The 19306-nt window shown below is 41.3% G+C and overlaps 1 protein-coding gene across 1 annotated transcript; it reads right to left on the reverse strand.

Moving 5' to 3' along the window:
* Window positions 1–575: 575 nt before the first annotated feature.
* Window positions 576–12394, reverse strand: FN3K (fructosamine 3 kinase). Its single transcript, XM_063292675.1, has 6 exons — window positions 12136–12394; window positions 10073–10224; window positions 8627–8718; window positions 5478–5554; window positions 4944–5066; window positions 576–3105 (listed from the first exon to the last, which is right to left on the reverse strand). Exons 1-6 carry the CDS (start codon window positions 12274–12276, stop codon window positions 2767–2769), a joined length of 924 nt encoding a protein of 307 aa, XP_063148745.1. The 5' UTR covers window positions 12277–12394; the 3' UTR covers window positions 576–2766.
* Window positions 12395–19306: the final 6912 nt, after the last annotated feature.

Raw genomic sequence — 19306 nt, forward strand, 5'->3', positions numbered from 1 at the left:
TCAAACTCATAAGAATTTAGAGATCTGAGTTTACAGTTAGAACTCTAGTTTCAAATGATATAAATAAAGCCATTCTTTATTCAGATTCCACATTATATATACAGCAACTTTCATTTAAATTTTGTATCATTAAAGATTACATGTTGTGAGCTTATCCATAGCTTTATCTTATGATACAAGACCTTTTTAAAAGAAAAAAAAAACTAGCGTTACAATATTAGAACCAAGGATCTATACTGACTTATCTGGGAATTCACTGATTGGAGTCAATGAATATTACTAAGTAATTTAGCCAGCATGCCCTCTTAAAATATAGTAAGATCTTTTTAGAAAAAGAGCAATCATAAATATGAAATGTTTTCTTTCAATAAATAGTTAATCTATATTCCTGTATAATTCTGAGACCATCAACCATTATAAAGTGTTTTTCCCTCAAATCATTTATATCTGATTTACCATATATGCATTTCTAATATGCATTTCAAAGATTGTTAATTATTTTCAACATCTTATTCTATAAATTTCGTAGAGATGCTAGAAATAATAAACTGCAATAACCTACTATTATAAAATAACAATGCAACTTTTTTTCTAACTTAGAATAATTTTTCAAGTAAGATGTAAGTAAATGTAACACAGTGGTCAAATGAGTCCTGAAGTAGTATCAGTGGAATCAGTGGCTAGAGAAATACATAATTTTCTCTGTAGTTCTGTATTTTAAAGTAATTCTTCTTAGATGGAGAGAAAACAGGAAGATACGAACAGTGGAATTTCATTATTTATTATTTCTTTTGGATTACTATCTTGGAACAGAATCACTAAGAATTAAATGTTAGCAGCATTGCCTATTTCTATCAGCCTTGCATGAGTCCTTGAAGGATTAAATAAAAATGGCATATATTCCAGTTCTATACTGGCTTGCAATGCCAATACACTGTGTGTGTGCATGTGTATGTGTAATTTTTATTAAGGGATTTTATACAATAGTAAAAGCAAACATACAATATGAATTTAAAGAAAAAGAATAAAGAAGTGAAGAGAAAGCAGAGCAAGTGAATAAATAAAAAATAAATAAACAGAAGAAAATATATAAAGTATCAGCTTCCAATCTTCTTCACTGCAGTTACAAATAAATTTATCATCTATCCTCCCTCTTTAAGGTTATGTCAGAATTCCCTTCTTCCCATATTTTTCCCTTTCTTATCAAATCCATAAATCACCAGTTCATTTTTTTTCTGTTTTCAGCAAAAAGTCCATAAAGGGTTTCCAGTCAGTAATAAATGTACTTGTTGTCTTCTCCCTAATCCAACAAGTAAGTTTTGCCATTTCTGCAAGTTCTGACATCTTCAACCGTTCCTCCATTGTGGATATTTCAGAATCTTTCCATCTTTGAGCATATAGTAGTCTTGCTGCAGTTACCATGTACAAAAATAATCTTCCACAAGTATTTTCCAGTTGACTATCCGTAAGTCCCAGCAGCCAATACACTGTTTTTGACATGTTGGCACAAGATAAATAATAGTAAGTTTCCTGAAAGGGAATAGCATGATCAATACAGATGTGGCATAATGTAGCCATTTCCAATCTGGTACATTCCAGATACGTGTAGATTGTAATACCCTGGATTCCTAGCCAGCTGTATTAAAATGCTATCCATCAGTCCTTGAACCAGCAGAAATGTATGTTGTCATAAAATCTGCTGCCCAAAGGAAAGTGACTGGTGAATTCTCCCAATCCCACTGAGCGTTGCCTGCCAGCAGGTAAACTCCAATCAACTTCCCTTATGGGTTGGGATGAGTATAGGTGGGCTAGAATGGCATGTTTAGCCACCAGTCTAGTTGCCCAAGTAACAGGTCCCAGGCATGGAAGAGGGGCAACAGGTGAAGTGGGAAGGAAGGATCATGTATGAACAAGATCCATCCTTGACTAATGCTGCTAGGCAAAGCAAGGGCTGGCAGTGAGCCCAGTTCCGTCCTTATGGACAGCAGCACCAGAACTGACTTGTGGATGGCCAAGGAGCCGGAATGGAATACAAGAAACTGGGAACTTTGCCTCCAAAGTGATAAAAACAGTAAAAATCACAGCCACATAAAACCCCTTATTAGCAGAACAGCAGAAAACATACCCTGGTGACAGAACAAGCAAAACATAACTGACAGAAACAGGCTGTTTCCTTATTTAAATTGACCTTAAATTGACTACCACTCTCTCAAGAGAGCACTAAACTCATGTCCTGCATTAGACCCAAAAAGCATTTGGGACCAGACTACTGGAGATGCTTCTGCAGAACCCAGATGTCTGTTTTTTTCTGCAGCACAAGCCCAAATGATCACGGAGAGCAGAGTACAGTGACTGGTGGGAGGGAAATGCCCACAGCAACCACCTCAACTAACGAAACATGCAATATTGTATTTCTGTCAAAAGCCGTGTTGGGAGAAAAGGGAAAACATTACTTTAAAACTAGAACAGCTGGAGACCACTTTAAGCTGCCTCAGATGTAGGCTGGGGATAAGATGAAGGCAATACCATGAAGATCTGTCACAAAACTGTTACTGGGGCTTGTTCATTTAAGGGAACGTGAGGAGTAGTTTTTGACATAGTTATCTGTATACCCGTTGATAATTACAGCATGCAATTATTACAAGCCCACTGCAAGAATTTGTGAGGAAGCAGATGTATATAACACCAATTTAACTCTTTCTAGGTAACTATTCTGATGCAACAGGTACCAAACAGGGAATCACTAAGAATGACTGTGCATGACAATTATTTTAAAAGTCTTTGCATTACACTCAGAGAAGGTCCCCGAAATTCTGTACCAAAATGGTTCCAGTGGTTTATATAGTTAAATAACTTATAAAGATTATTGCGTTTTTCAAAGCCTGGAGCCTTAGGGATTTTGCTGTGATAAGCAGAGAAGAAAGAGCTACTAAATCCACCAAACATCATAGCACTTGCAAGTTCAAATTCTGAATGGCCATAGAAACAAGATGGGTCAAAGACAATTGGTCCATAGTCATCTTCAGCTACATTTCCTGACCACAGGTCCCCATGAATGAGTGCAGGAGTGATTTCCAGGTCACAAAACATCTCTGGAATCTTTGGCTGTGAAAAGCATTACAAAAACACATAGCTTAAAAAGTGGCCAAGAAAATAAGAACATTTTACTGAGGAAACTACAAGGCATATAGCAGAATATACATAAAATTCTAAACGTTATTTTTTTTATCCTAGTTTGTAAACTGGATATATTACAAATGTTGTTGCTTTTACTGGCACCATTGGGCTTCTCACTATAGCTTAGCCTGATAAGGTGAAATGGATAGTGTGGGACTTTATTAACACCTGGGACAATCTTTGTAATTGCTTTTGAGTATCTTTTCCTGATTTTAGAATGATTTTAGATTACAGACTGTTGAGAGAGAGAGATAAATGTACTATAGAAAGTTTGACAGAGGCAGAGGCTGTGTCATGCTCCCCGATCACACGTTCCCAGAACATCTGATTGGACTCGCATGCATGAATGGACTTAACACACGTTAGGACTTGTGGGTCAGTAGAGTTGGGAGGGGGAACATGCCAGGCGGGTGAAAACATCTTGTTTGGACTATCTCTGGTATCCAAGGTGAAGCTATCCAGCCGTTGGAGATATCTGCGTGGAGTTGAGCTGACTGGCACGAAGAGGGGGGCTGCATGCCTGAGAGAGGGAGCGGGCTTGTACTTAATGGGTTGTTTAACTTGGGGAAAACACGGGAACTTTCATTCGTAACTTTTTCACTGTTTTGTATGCTACTCTCCATTAAAGAGATTTCTACTATAATCATGTATGAATCGATCTTAATGGCAGACTAATACAGTCATTACAGGCTGAGAGATAGACTCATGGGAAGGAGGATTACAAGGATGCAAAATTTTTGTCTCCTTAGGAAACCAATTCAGGATCAGCAGTTGTCCTGTAGAAGGCCTATTTGCTTTCGAAATATTCTCTATGTACTTTTCATCTAGAAAAATGAAAAGTACAAACTGAAAGTTTGGCTCTGGAGATGTGCTATGTGAAATGAACCCTTCTGCACAAGAGAAGCTCACCAAATTGTCTCATCACACGTTAGTCTGAAAAGGAGATGTGACAGACAGGAGCTAAGTATGGATAACATTCAGTTCATGCACACAAATCTAGAACTTTAGTCATCCTCCTAGAATGTTTGGAATGAGCAGATCTAGATAGGTGATTTAAAAGGCAAGATGTCTACCAACTCCATTAAACCAGATTTCATATATACTTTTTTTTAAAAAACTATGCAAATAATATAAAAGTACAGTTATATGAAATGCAGTTCCATATTATGAATGCAATAGGAATGTTAGGTAATGAAGGCAGGGGTTGAAGAACTGAAAGGAAACTGACATGGGGTTCACACATCACATTTCACTATTGTTACATTAAACCATAACTGACTGGCTTTACAAAACACTTTATGCCATAATGATTTACATTTCCCAAAGACTGAATTCATCAATATGGAGGGTCACAAACAAGCCACATGTTGGCTTAGCACAGTGTGAACAGACTGTGGTCTCATGCATCACAAGAGTTTAGGATAGACCAGGTTTGGGCTCATCCTTTCAGTAAACAGGTTTCAGTTCTGATTTATATACTCATGTTTCTTACATTTCACTTGTAAGTTATCCAAGTCATCCAAAAAGATCGTAGAGTAAGCTGGAAAAAATATGTTGAAGAGCAGTGGACAAATAAAACTATAAATTGACCAATCTGCCATTAACCAGAGAAGTGAACTACTTGGGAAGAAAATTTCGTAGCTATAATAAAAGCTGGTAGAGTGATGCAGAGACAGAAATGCATACTTGGATCTTAGCCTCTGCAGAGGCAGGTACTCTGACATTTTCTGCTGCTTTAATGTAGCATTCCAGCATTTTCCTCCTACCTTTAGCTGTTCCCACAACTCTCTTGCTTCTCTGTCTCCATAATCTCTTTCAATTAAATCCATTTGGGCTTGGAGGCGGTGTCGAATAAAAAAAGTAGGCCAGTCATTTTGCCACTCATTGACCTGCAAAATAAAAATAGTGGAAAAATAATGCTATGAAGTTATTAACTAGAGCATATGATCACCTTCTTTGAACACTTGATTTTTGTGGCAAGTGCCTTCAATAAATCCTGTGCAAAATTCTAGCCACAATGTCCCTTAGCAAAAAATGAATACAAAGACTGTATACACTGTCTACAAAAACAATTTTTATATGGCCAGTTACAATGCTAGAAGTAATGTTGGGCTTTAGATGCAGGTCACAAGGCAGAATGATTACAACTGTATAAGAAAAAACTTACTCCCTTTCTTCCTTATACTTGCCAGGTATAAAAATACCTAAATAATTTAACTTAAATTCAGTACTCTAGGAGAGGACAGCTTTACAATTAACTCTCCGCATCTTATGTCATATATTTTGTGCAAAGAACTTACCTGAGTTATATAGCCACAGCAAGTGACTACATAAAATCCAAATTTATCCACATAGTAAGGTTCTGGCCGGCCTACACCTAAGCAAAATAAACTCACAAAAGTAAGGCTACGAACAGGAAAATGAGAAGCACACCATTTTCTCTACTTATTGAGCAACTCATAAATGAACTCTACTGAATCCATATCAAGAAATGGATATGCAGCCTTAGATAGTATCAGGTAGTCCTCACTTAACAATCATTCAGCAACTGTTCCAAATTATAACGGCACTGAAAAAGGAGACTTACGACCAGCCCTCGAAGTTGCAGCCATCGCAGTGTTCCTGCATTCACATGATTGCAATTCGGGCATTTGGCAACTGGCGTGCACTTAACAACAGTTGCGGCATCCTGCAGTCACATGATCGCCATTTACAACCTTCACAGCTGGCTTCTGACAAGCAAAGTCAATGGGGAAGCCAGCAAGAAGTTGGAAGTTGCAGTCACATGATGTTGCGCTTAATGTCCCTGATTCACTTAACAACTGCAGCTGGGACTGATGAACTGACATCATAAGTAGGGCGTGGTCACGTGATGTTTCACTTTACGACTGCATTGCTTAGCAATGGAGTTGCTGGTCCCAATTGTGGCTGGTAAGTGAGGACTACCTGTATAGCATGAGAGTTAAAATTCTTGGAGTAAGGGTCATTGGCAGGTCTTAAAGAATTGCTGATGGGTAAGACTGGTTTTAAGATTGAAAAAAAGTTTAGATATTTGGGGGTGATTTTGTCATCTAAGAATAGCATGTTTCAGAATAATTATGTTAAAATTTGGAATGATGTGAAAAACATCATTTTGTTAAAATGGGAAAAATTGTAACTGTCTCTTATGGGCAGAATATCTGTCATTAAGATACGTTTTGCCTAAGATGGTTTTTTTTTTCAGACTATACCAATTTTGTCGACAGATTTACCATTTAAACAATGGCAGAGAGGTATCTCGAAGTTCATTTGGCAAGGCAAGAAACCAAGAATTAAATATAAATTATTACAAGATGCCAAAGAACGAGGAGGTTTGGGTTTGCCTAATTTAAAATTGTATTTTGATGCCTGTTGTTTGCTTTGGATGAAGGAATGGATAACTTTGAAGAATAAAAAGTTATTGCAACTTGAAGGACATGAATTGAGATTTGGGTGGCACACCTATCTGGTATGATAAAGTTAAAGTTAATAAAGGTTTTAAAAACCATTTTGTTAGGAGTGCCATAATGAGGGTTTGGAACAAATATAAGGTAAGATTGTCTCCTAATGTACCATTATGGTTGTCACCTCAAGAAGCATTTGTTAGAAGAGAAAATGTTGGAGGAGTAAGTTGGTTAAAGTACTGTATAAAGATTTGTTAAACTTTGAAGAGGGTGAACTGAAACTTAAAACAAGGAAAATGTTAGAGTTGGAAGGTTTTACATGCCATTGGTTTACTTATGTGCAATTGTTAGAACATTTTAAAGCAGATAAAAAGAACTTAAAATTTGTTAATGAAACAACTCGATTTGAAATGGACCTTTGTACAAAAGATGGACATGTTATTACAAAGATGTATAAAATGTTGTTACAGATGAATTTGGAAGATGGACATATCAAAGAATGTATGACTAAATGGGCTAACAACTTTGGATATAATATTATGTTGGAGCAATGGGAAAATATGTGGAACAAAGGTTTGAAATTTACTTAGAATTACAACTTAAAAGAGTATTTTTATAAAATGATGTATTGCTGGTATCTAACCCCTGATAAGTTATCAAAAATGTATAATGGTGTAACGAATGTTTGTTGGAAATGTTTACAGGGTGAAAGAACTTTTTACCACAGTTGGTGGAGCTGTGAGAAGGCTAAAAAGTTTTGGGACCAAATATGTATTACTATTCAAAAGATCCTCAAAGTGAACTTACAAAAACAACCAGAACTGTTCCTTTTAGCTTTGATGGAGAAGGAGCTTGAGAAACAATATGGGACTTTGCTTTTATATATGATTACAGCAGCAAGACTTTTATATGCACAATGATGGCAAAATTTACAAATACCTACAGTGGAAGATCAGATTATTAAATTGATGGGATTTGGCCCAAATGGCTAGGTTAACAGTGTTAATAAGAGAAAATACTATTTCTGGATTTATCTCTGCTTGGCAACCACTTTTAGATTACTTGCTTGTGTTAGAAAAATATGAAATTTTGAATTTGGGTTTTAGGGATTAAATGGTTTGTTTTGATAGAAATAACATTACTGTGGTTTAACTTATGGTAAGACATTATATTTGTAAACTTATCTATATCTGTATTGCAGAAAGTCAGAAGTCACTTTCTGTTCCTGTTTTGTGTCTATTTGCACTTTTATAGTTTTTTTTTCTTTAGTTCTATCTTCTATCTTTTCTATCTTTTCTATTTTGTATTTTAACTATACTTTGAAAACTAATAAAGCTCTTATAAAAAAAATTCTTGGAGTAAGTACTGTAAAATACATTGGGCTTATGCCTGATCAGGCATCCAGGTTTGTTCTGCATATCCAGGAATATCTCCTTTTATTGCACTTCGCTTTATTCTGCTCTGCCGATATTGCAGGTTTTTTTACAAATTGAAGGTTTGTAGCAACCCTGTGTTGAGTAAAAATATTGGCACCATTTTTCCAACAGCAAAAGGCTCAGATGAAGATTAGCATTTTTTAGCAATAAGGTATTTTTTTAAATTAAGGTATGTACATTGTCTTTTTAGACATAACGCAATTGTACACAATAGATTACACTATCGTGTAAAGGTAACTTTTATATGCAATGGGAAAGCAAAAATTTTGTGACTTGCTTTAATGCAATATTTGCTTTATTGCAGTGGTCTGGAATCTAATCCATAATATCTCCAAGGTATGCTAGTGTTCTTTTGCAGAATCAGCAATAATGTCCATTTTCTTGTAGAACAGAAGCAAGCAGCAGTATTATAAGGAGGAAAGAATTCTTTATGCAAAAGAAAGGAAAAAAGGGCATAATATTAATTGCTTATATATACAATTCAATATCTTTAATACAATGAGATCTAATAATCACATCAGCCTCCATCTAGAAGCTGTGCTCAAACTGTTAATTATAAGTAACTCCTAGTTCATAACATTTATTCTGTACCAATTGTTTGTTGTTCTTTCCTTAGTTTTTCTCCATTTTCTTTATTGTAAAGGTGAAGATCTGCCATTTGTTCTCCAAGTTTTGCTGAGTACCTAGAAGGACAAGAAAACAATCTTCAATGCTATGGATCATGCGGTTTCAAACCAGCCAGAACAGAGATTTTATATACATGTATGCATACACATATATAATTTAGAAAACAATTACTGTATTTGCACAACACATTAACCTATGGTTACCTTATTTATTTATTTATTTAAATTAAATTAACCCAATTGCCCAATTTCACTCAATTCAGTGAGGCACGACATTTTAGCTTAACATGGATGTGAACCCAGCCAATAGGTTGCAAAAATTCTTTGAGAAATTATAAGATTCAACCATTCAAATATGGTTGAAACACTGCATAATGGAGGAAGATCCTTGAGTATTTATTTTTCTTTTTTGTTGAGGGCCATATTTTCTCATAAGATAATCTGTCTGGGATATTGAATCACCATGGTGAGTCCTAGATCTGGATATACTCTTTATTTCTGACATCCCATTCTTTATCTCCTCTATCTCCCTTCCTCCTCCCTTGGCTTTGAGCTTCCAGAAGAGGGTCAAATTCCTTTTCCGCTTCATCACTTGACAAAAGATATCTGAAATACCACTAAGGGGGGTAAGTTGACCACTTCTTCCTTATGAGAAATTTCCGTAGGTATCTTACGGATCTGAGTTTGTTCATACCCCAGAACAGGATTTTTCAAACTATGTTCTGACCCAGCCCTGCCAGAGCTTGAAGCAAGGTCAAATGGAAAGTTTGGGATGGACATGGCAGGAGACTCCGAATCAGCCCCTTTTTTATAGGCAGGCAGCAATTAGCAGCAATCAGTACAAGTTTAGTTTTATTACAAATTTTCTGTCCTTAGAGCAGGGTTTCTCCACCAGGGTTCCATGGAACCCTAGAGTTCCATGAGAGGTCTCTAGGGGTTCCCTGGGAGATCATGATTTGTTTAAAAAATTATTTCAAATTTGAGAAACTTCACATTAAAGAGGTAAGTTTCATTCTTTATTTTTAGACTAGTTTAAGAACACTGTTAGTGCTTATATACAGGCCTACACAAGAAACAAAAATAATAATTTTGTAACTTGTGGCCTATGTTTGAGCCTGAATGTGCAGGGATTTCCTGAGGCCTGAAAAATATTTCAAGAGTTCCTCCAGGGTCAGAAGGTTGAGAAAGGCTGCCTTAGAGGTTTACCTCTTGATCAGCAGTTTCAGGAAAAGTAGCATTCCACATCCTGAGAAAATCTGAAAATCCCCATCCTAGAATTTATCTTGCTCCCAGTAAGACACTGTTTCATGGCAGTAACATACAGGCTCTTTTCAGAACTGCCATTGCAAAAGAAAAGAACAGAGACATTCGTTCGGAAAAGCAACATCCTAAAATGAGGCCTTTAACATACTTGTTGAGGCTTTTCATTTTTAGATACTCCATAGCAAATGCTGCTCCGCCTCCAGGAAGATCCATCACTTTAATGGGCTGGGGAACTCGTACGCTGTTGGTTTGCTGGATTGCTGTTAAACTTGCCATTTCACCCTCAAACATAGTCCTAGCCTAGTCAGAAAGAAGAATATAATTTAATGAAAGTTTGCTGCGGTGGTGCTGCGGCCGCTGAGCTGCCGATCGGAAGGTCGGCGGTTCGAAACCACGCGGCGGGGTGAGCTCCCGTTGCTAGTCCCAGCTCCTGCTCACCTAGCAGTTCGAAAACATGCAAATGTGAGTAGATCAATAGGTACCGCTTCGGCGGGAAGGTAACGGCGTTCCATGTCGTCATGCTGGCCACATGACCCGGAAGTGTCTATGACAACGCCGGCTCCAAGGCTTAGAAACGGAGATGAGCACCACCCCCTAGAGTCAGACACGACTGGACTTTACGTCAAGGGAAACCTTTACCTTTACTTGCTGCACATTAGGATGCTGCAGGACAGAAAGAGTTGTTTCTCTGATTTGTGTTTGAAGAATTCAGTCAATTCTTTAAAATATAAATACAGTCCAGTTTAGTAACATTTCAATGGAATTGAAATGTGCAGGTGAAGGAAGACTTGCACAGTAAACACCTATGTCAGAAATAGGCACCCAGTGTGCCCATAGACCCCTTCCCTGGCACATGCCAGGTGGTCTGCTCCTCCTGGTTGTTTTAGATCCTTCCAATTCACGAACATTAACAAAAACAGTAAACAGGAAGTTAGAGCATACTGCTAAAGAAAGCCCCAGTCTCCAGAGCATCTTTATTGCAAAAAATGTCTCTGGGCCCGAATAGGCATTCTTAGAAAATAAAAATGGTGGAGAGCTGTCACCCAATTGTTTGGAAGTGTTTCACAAAAGGAAGCTGGAGCGCTGACAGCACATCTTTAGAGAGCATGGGATGAGGGGCAATCCTGAATCTGCCATTTCATAAAGGGTGATCTGTGGTCATTTTATGAAAGTACTGACAACATGCTCTTATAGTTCCTAATATGCCCATCAACCCAAGTTTTTTCACACCTGCAATAAGCCAATGGCGGAATTATCAATTTGTCTTAATAAAATAGTAGAAAACATTTGCTGGCACGTGAATAAATTGGCTATACTAGTTACCAACAAGAATGTCCTTTGGAATGGATATGAGCACATGCAAAGGTATGTATGTATGTATATACATACATACCTAACCCTCCAGGACTCTCAGTGGCTTACAGGAATACAACAACCATTAAAACACCCATGGTCAGCATTAATTTTTAAAAATCCTTAAAAACTTACATTTTAATAATTATAAAATTCTGTAAAATATAAAATTTATTTTTATACTTGCTTCATATAGAAAATAAAATTTCTTTTCTCAGAGAAAATAATCAGTATTTGATTGTTTTATTTTATCATTATTTATTTTTATTGGTTTTATTGTAATTTCTTTGGTGGTTGTGAGATGCCCAGAATCGTTGAGTTGGGCAGCATACAAGTTTAAGAAATTATTATTATTTATTGCCATGTAAATTCCCAGTACTGAAAGTGCTTTGAAAGAATGACAAGCTAGGAGACAGGTCTCCATCCCAATAAAAACGTGCAGGTTCCAAAATTTAATCTAATGTTTGCATATCTTGTTTTAATTGCATTAATTAATTGGCCAGCGAGACTTACTGGGAAAGTTCATGAGGACTAGAGCAGGAGAGCTAATTAGATGATTTTTGCAAATTTCCAGAGCTACCTCCACCGATTTCACCGCGCGATCGAATCACGCAACATATCTTGCTCCCCACCCCGAACAGGCGCTGATCAAGCTGCGGAGAAAATCGAAACACCCCTACCCGGAATTCGCCTCGCCCACCCTGTGCACCCTTTTTGCAAGCGCAAAACTAAAACAGAACAAAACAGTTGTGTCACAGGATGACTGTCGCTGCCGCTACCAGCTGACTGCCCGCCTCGTCCCCAAGCCTGCCCAACGGCGGTCTTGCAATAGCTAACAGAGCTGTCCCTATCTTTAACCTGGGGCTTGTTGTTGCTTTTAACAAATATTCGTCCTCCGTCGGTCTCATAGGCTTGTCCTTGGCATATGTACCCTCCTCTTGAGCACCCCAAGAGCTTCAAAACGGTGGTTTTCAGTTCAGATTTCAACAGACTTTCCATGGCTGTTAAATGCTGCCCGCCCTTTTAGGATTCCTTGCCTTCAGCCACCACTGCGTATTTGTATTTGGGCTCTGTCGCCCATCTCTTTGCGGCCAAACGTAAACTGAAACGCAAGCGATCAAATACTGCAACTTGGCGGGCGGGCGGCCGACCGGGGGCGGGAGGGAGGAGAGAGGAGCTCGGTTCCTGAGCGGTAGAGAAGTGGAGAGCGCTATGCAAAATAGCGCGCTTCTAGTCCAAAGGGAAACAGCGTTACCGTAGGCTAAAAAGCAAGTAAGAACCGTCATTCTTTGCAGTAAAATGGGCTTTCAGGCCACTGTCGGGTGCGGGTGGGAGGGCTTCTGAAAGTCCTCCGAGAAGGCCTGGTCATTGTAGTTCAACAATTTTACGTTTTTGCTTTGGACTGCCTCTTCTCGAGCCCCTCCCCATTTTATTTGGAACTAGATTACATGGTAATAGCCAGCTAGCTCCCAGGGCAGTGTTGCTCAACCATGGCAACTTGAAGATACTCCCAGAATTCCCCAGCCAGCTATGCTGTCCTAAGGGGAGCACACTTCAATTAAAAGTACAGCAAAGGTTTTACAGAATAGAGGGTTGCAGATGGACTATGCCGACAGGATAAGAAAGATGCCGATCTTAAGGTTCTCTCTCTGCAATTTCCTGCAACTCTAATTCATAAAAACTGAAGCTGGTTTATTGAATATCAAGTTAAAACAACTTTTCTTTGCACTATTAGACGGATTGTATTTTAGATTATAGAATTGCCATTACAAAAGGGGGACAAGCAATCAGAGGCCCCAAATCTGGGCCCTGGTGGCTGGTGCTGGAGTTGTCTTTGAAATCAGACTGTCCATTTATGATATACTGATGGTCGAGCATGGAGACCTGGCATGTATTACCGAGACCTGGTTGGGGAGTGAAAGGGACTCATTAGATATCCACTCTCCTGGGTTTTGGTTCCTGCATCAGCTGCAACACCCAAGTCGAGGAAGAGGGCACCTGTGGTAATTTGTGAGGCTCTAGCCATAGCAAGGGATGCTGCTTTGAAGGTTACTGGTTGTAAGTGTCATTGTGTGGAATTACGGACAAGCCGGGTGAGCTGCTGGTGTACTGTCCACCTACTTGCCCAGCAGAGGCCCTTTGCGAGCTCTTGAATGTCTTTTGGGGGCTGGAGTTTCTGAGGTTTGGGGTGATTTCAACCTCCATGTCTTGGTGGAAAGATCCAGTATAGTGTGAGTTCTAGTCCTGCCTTAGGCACAAAGCCAGCTGGGTGACTTTGGCAAGTCCTAGGAAGAAGGCAGTGGCAATCCGCTTCTGAAAAGTGGTGCCAAGACAAACTGCATGGACGAGTCAGGACTGTCTTGAAGGCAGGTACATGTACAGATGAAAAAAATTGCAGATTAAATTCAGGCAGCACTGTGGGCTGATGAGAATTCATGCTTGAGTGAATGCTGTGGGTTATAATAGTTTCCTTAGCATATGTATTGGACTCACTCCCACAAAAGGAGACAGATCCAGTACCTATTGCTTAGGAAATCACAAGGGAGGGAGGGAGGATGGACAATGAAGAGGTCAGCATTACTTCTTGTCTTCAAGCCAAGATGCAGAGTTCTGATTGGGAGGGAACAGGAAAGCAGCACCGGTATTCTTCACTGCATCCATTCCACTTTTGTCTTCCAAACTCAGTATTGGTTTGGAATGGAAAACTAAAATCACAGTACCATGTAAAGCCTCAGATCCGCCCATCTGGAGATCACATCAATGGATATATTGTTTTTGAGAGCTGCAGCTGACTCTTCTCTATAGGAAAAGCCATTCAGATCCACAGAAAATAAATGGGCAGGGGGGGAGGTAATGTAATCTATTTCCTTTGCAACCTGTCCTATTCAGAATCAGCCTGCCCTTATCTACATACAGTAGCTGCTTTTTAGTTTCTATTCCTGTCACACTAGAACGTGCTAGAATGGAAGGAGAATGTGATGGAATATGAAAAAATTGGATAAAATTTAATCCAACTATACAACTATGGCTGGATTCATGAATCATGATATACCAGTGCTAAACCCAAACTAGTATTAAACCCAAACCAACCACTGATGTGCAAATTCAGCTGCTTAGTTCAATCTGCAATCACGTTGAGAAAGCTGAATGAGAAATTAAAAACTTTATTGCTGATAGATGACCTGGGCTATTGTCAAAGTCAATTGGATTAGTTCTAAAATTATAGTACCCCAGTCCTCCAGAAGAATTTACACATGTAGTTTGTGGCGTTGCGGGTCCTCTGCGGGATGTGTTGCCAACAGGTGATGGCGCAACCGGCCTGGTCTGACCGGGCGGGCTCCTCACGGGAAGAATGACACTCAGCACAACGGTTCGTTTAGGCGGGAGAGAGCCCAGAACAATTGCGCACCTCCCTTTTATTGAACAGGCAAGGAAGTGACATCAAGGGACATAGGGAGGGATAATGATACAAGGAAGTTATATCTTAGCCAATACTTTGCTCGCTAACTACGTGCACTGCTGTTGCTGCTAACACCCTGGGATTTTCTGCAACTGCCTCAGCCGATACTACAACATCTCCTCTGTTTTTATTTGTTTACAGACCTTCGATTCCTGTGTCTCCGGGGGCTAAACCTCCTCCGAGTCCAGGGCTCGGTGACACATGGGAACTTGAGGTCCTTTGTCTTTGAGCGGGAACTCTTCCCCTGAATCATCCGAATCAGAGGAGAGCGCCAGTAGGGATTGTTTTTCCGAGGAGAGCCTCGCATCAGCCTCGATTTTGAGCAGCAAATTGATCTTTGTAATGTCGGTATCTATGGCCAGCAGGCGATGTTTCAAAAATGCTATAAGTTTCCCAAATATACAAGGACCAATAGCACAGATAATAAGAATCAAAATCAAAGGGCCAACAATAGCCGAAATAAGTGTGGTGAGCCAAGGGGAGATATTAAACCATCCCTCAAACCAAGATTGCTGTACCTCGCGTTCCCTTTTCCTATCAGTGAGCCTTTTTTTGAGCTCCTTCATAGAATCTAGGACTACCCCAGAATGGTTGGCATAAAAACAACATTCTTCCTGAAGGGCCACACATAACCCTCCATTCTTCAGAAATAACAAGTCCAAACCGCGGCGGTTCTGGAGCACCACTTCCGAGAGGGAGGTGAGGGATGTCTGTAAATGTAGGATGGAAGTCTCGATCTTCTCCAGGTCTTCATCTATGCTGAGACGAAGAGATTGGTAGCTCTGTTGACCAGCCACAATACCGGCGACGCCTGTGGCTGCCCCAGCTACCCCCAAACCCAACAGGACAGACAGTGTTAATGTTGTGACCACCTCACGTTTAACAGTAGGATTAGGTGAGGCAAAAAAGGAAAGCATGTTAGAGTCAGTATGATATTAAATCTTGGGTAAGAGGTAAACCTGTACACAATAATGATTGTCAGTCACGAGTTTTGGTGCAAATACACACGCCGACAAGCCGAATGAACATGCCCACATAGAGTCATTGCCTGGTATAAAGAATTGATTAGCAAACGCAGAGGAAAAATTGGCAGTTGACTGGGCGGATCGCCAGGGCGAGGCCCAACCACAGACAGGTTTGAAGGTTTCGAAGCGGGGTGTGAAGCATGTATACATATCGCAGCGTGAGGAGTTGGAGCAATATTGAGTGAGGTTGGCAGGTATGAGGCCGAGACAGCACCCGCGGCCTGACAGGCCAGCAATCGTTTGGGAGGTGTTGCCCCAGCGACAGCCAGTGTCCTGAGTACTAGTGGTGATCTCTTCTGAAGATCCGGAGGCCTCATAGAAAGGAGGGGTAGCAGTGAGACAAAGCCAGCATGAATTAGTGAGACTGGGTCGGGAGGTGTTAAGCATGTGGTAAGAGGCATCGAGAAGTTTATAAAGGGTGTTTCGTCGGGGATCAGCCGGAACAATAAGGGGGTTGGAAGGAGAGGCTTTGTTTGAGCCAATGGGTCGCGAAAACCCAGGAGAGATAGAAAGTTGAATTGAAAAGATCTGTCCGGTATCACCATCGCCGCTCCATCTTCTGCCGCCCCATCGCACGCCAGCAAGCCATGTTGCTTGAGGAACCGCTTGACCAATGGACGTGAAGGTAATGTTCATTGGATTTTTTCGTTGACCACAACAGTGCCAATCCCTGCAAGACATGGTGGGTCTACCATGGCTTCGCGTTATCGCTATATAGTCCCGTTTTGTTGGGGGGTCCCAATATATGTCACCGGTGGAAACGCAGGACCACTGTCGACAAAAATAATGGCCTGCGCCTCCGCACTGGTTGGACCGGGCTGGCGTCGCAGGCTGCTCAGGGCAAAAATAAAGATGTAAGTGAGACACCTCTTTTGGCGATGGGGTACAGGAGCTTTTATCTATAAAAGCAGTGGAACCAGAGCCCATTTCCGCAAAATCAAAATGAAGAACAGGGAACCACGGCCAAAGAGTTCGATTTGAAATGCTGAATAGGGACACACCCTGGAAGTCTCGTACAGTCCATGTATAGTTGACAGGTCGGTGGGCCTCATGAGCGGGGGGTCACGCCAAAGCGGACAAAGGAAGGGAAAGAAACACAAGGCCAAACACAAGGCCATCACTCCTCTTGAGCATCTTGAAAGGCGAGGTTACCTGTGTCAACCTCAGAGGCAAGGTCGGGGGTTGGAAGTGATTGAGGGGCGGACTTCACCAAGTACGGTCGAATGTGACGTCCAGGGACCCAGAGAACACGGTCTGGAAGTTGAACAGCAGCGTAACCTCTGCCCCAAGTGATGAGTTGCACCGGACCTCTCCACGTCAGGTCAGGAAGCTGTCGATAATAGACAGGTGGTCGTTGGCGGTCAGCAGTGGGTTGCGATGTGAAGTGACGAGAAGCGGCAGAGGCTGCTGGCTGTCCGGTCAGGTTGAGAAAATTGATAGTATAGAGACAGATATTGAGAATATCTTGCACCGCTGGGAGGCTGGGGGGCCCTTTCCCCTTGTTGTCAATATATCTATCGAGAGCATGTTTCAAGGTCTGATTTGCTCTTTCCACTATGGCTTGGCCTTGACTGTTGTATGGAATGCCAAGTTTATGAGTGATTCCCCATTTTTGACAAAAGGCAGCAAAAGCACCGCCCGTGTAGGCGGGCCCATTGTCTGTTTTTATTTGCTTTGGGCATCCCAGCGTCGCAAAAGTCCGAATAGAGTGATTGATCACATGTTTAGTGGCCTCACCTCTCTGGGGGGTGGCCATGATGAACCCTGAAAATGTGTCGATGGAAACATGCAAATACTTCCAAGGGGAAAAGGAAGCATATTGGGTTATATCCATCTGCCAGAGCTGGCAACATTCAGTTCCACGAGGGTTGACCCCCATGGGAATTGAATGTGCTTGTTTGCTACAGGCTGGCCATTGTTGGACAATGGCCGTCGCTTCTCCTGGAGAGATCTGAAATTGTTTAATAAGGGCTTTCTTGTTCTGATGGAAATACGAGTGACTTTCCCATGGTGTAACCGTGGTCAGGGAAAGGCAAAAAAGGGAGGACGCAGCCGCAGCATCAGCAACATCATTGCCCTCCTGGATAGGCCCAGGAAAGGGCTGGTGGCTTCTAATGTGGGAAGCATGAAAAGGGTGGATGCGGGCGGAGATAAAGTGTTGCAATGACAAAAATAAGGACATGAGGGTGGGTTCAATAGAGGGGGACAAATAAGCCTCATAAAGGTGAGAAAGAATTTGAGAGACATAAAGACTGTCCAATATGAGGTTAAAGGGCTGGTCAGAAAATTCTTGGAAAACAAGTAGAGAGGCATAAAGCTCTGCACGTTGGGCAGAGGGTTGAGGGGGCGTAAGTTGGGTGTGCCAACGGCCGTCCTGCCGCCAGGCGCACGCGCCATAGGTCTTACCGCCATCGGCGAAAACCGTAACAGCATCCAAAAGGGGTAATGAAGAAAAAGGCGAGCGCCACACAAAAGGCGTGGTCTTCAACAGTTGGAGACGTGGGTCAGGGGGGGGATGGCAAGAGACAATGCCAGGCCAGTCAACAAGAGCAAATTGAAGTTGCTCACTGGAGGCGAATAAAAGCTCCCACGTTGCAAGCGAACATGGCACATAAAGCGCGGAGGGTTCCACGCCCACCAAGGCTTTTGACCTTTGACGGCCTTTATGAATAAGAAAGGCAAACTGAGAGGACTTGGGTGTCAAGGTTGCCCGTGGCGTGTGCGAGAGGTGGATCCATTCAAGGATCAACAGAGACGAGGTCACTTGAACCAAAGCTGCAGTTGGTAATGTGAGGGTGTTAATTAATAATAAAGAAAACGGGACGTTGTCCTCGATGCGGTCTACCCATTTGGTAAGCAGGGCCTGATTAATCAATTTAACAACTTCCAATTGGGTAGATTGCAATGGAACGACATCTGCTGGGCGTTTGCCTCCTGTTAACGCTGCAAAAAGTGGGGAGAGTTGGCTGGTAGAGAGGCCTAAATAGGGTCGTATCCAATTAATGGACCCCAAATATTGTTGCAATTGTAATAAGGTCGGGGTGGCAGGTAATTGAATGTCAGGTAGCCACGGGGTGGCATGTGATGCAAGGACCTTATGCCCCAAATAATTAAAGGGGGGGGGCAATTTGAATCTTATCTGGGGCAATGAATAGGCCCCCTTGGCGCAATATGTGTTGTAGGTGAGGCAAGGTCTTAAAAACAGTGCCCTTTGGTCCCGGTGCGGCGACCAGGATATCATCCATATAATGATAGACTAAAAAAGTGGGATAAGCATCCCTCTAAGGCTGTAATACCTGAGACACAAAGTGTTGACACATGGTGGGGCTGTTTAACATCCCTTGCGGCAAGACTTTCCATTGAAAGCGAGAAGTGGGGCGGGAATAGTTAAGGGCCGGTACAGTAAAGGCAAATATGTGGGTATCCTTAGGGTGCAATGGAATAGAGAAGAAACAGTCTTTCAAATCGATGATCATCATATCATAAGAGTGGGGGATTAAATTCGGATTAGGGAGGCCGCATTGAAGCGCTCCCATAGGTTTGA

Source organism: Candoia aspera, chromosome 2 (assembly GCF_035149785.1).
Source record: "Candoia aspera isolate rCanAsp1 chromosome 2, rCanAsp1.hap2, whole genome shotgun sequence".
NCBI lineage: Eukaryota > Metazoa > Chordata > Lepidosauria > Squamata > Boidae > Candoia > Candoia aspera.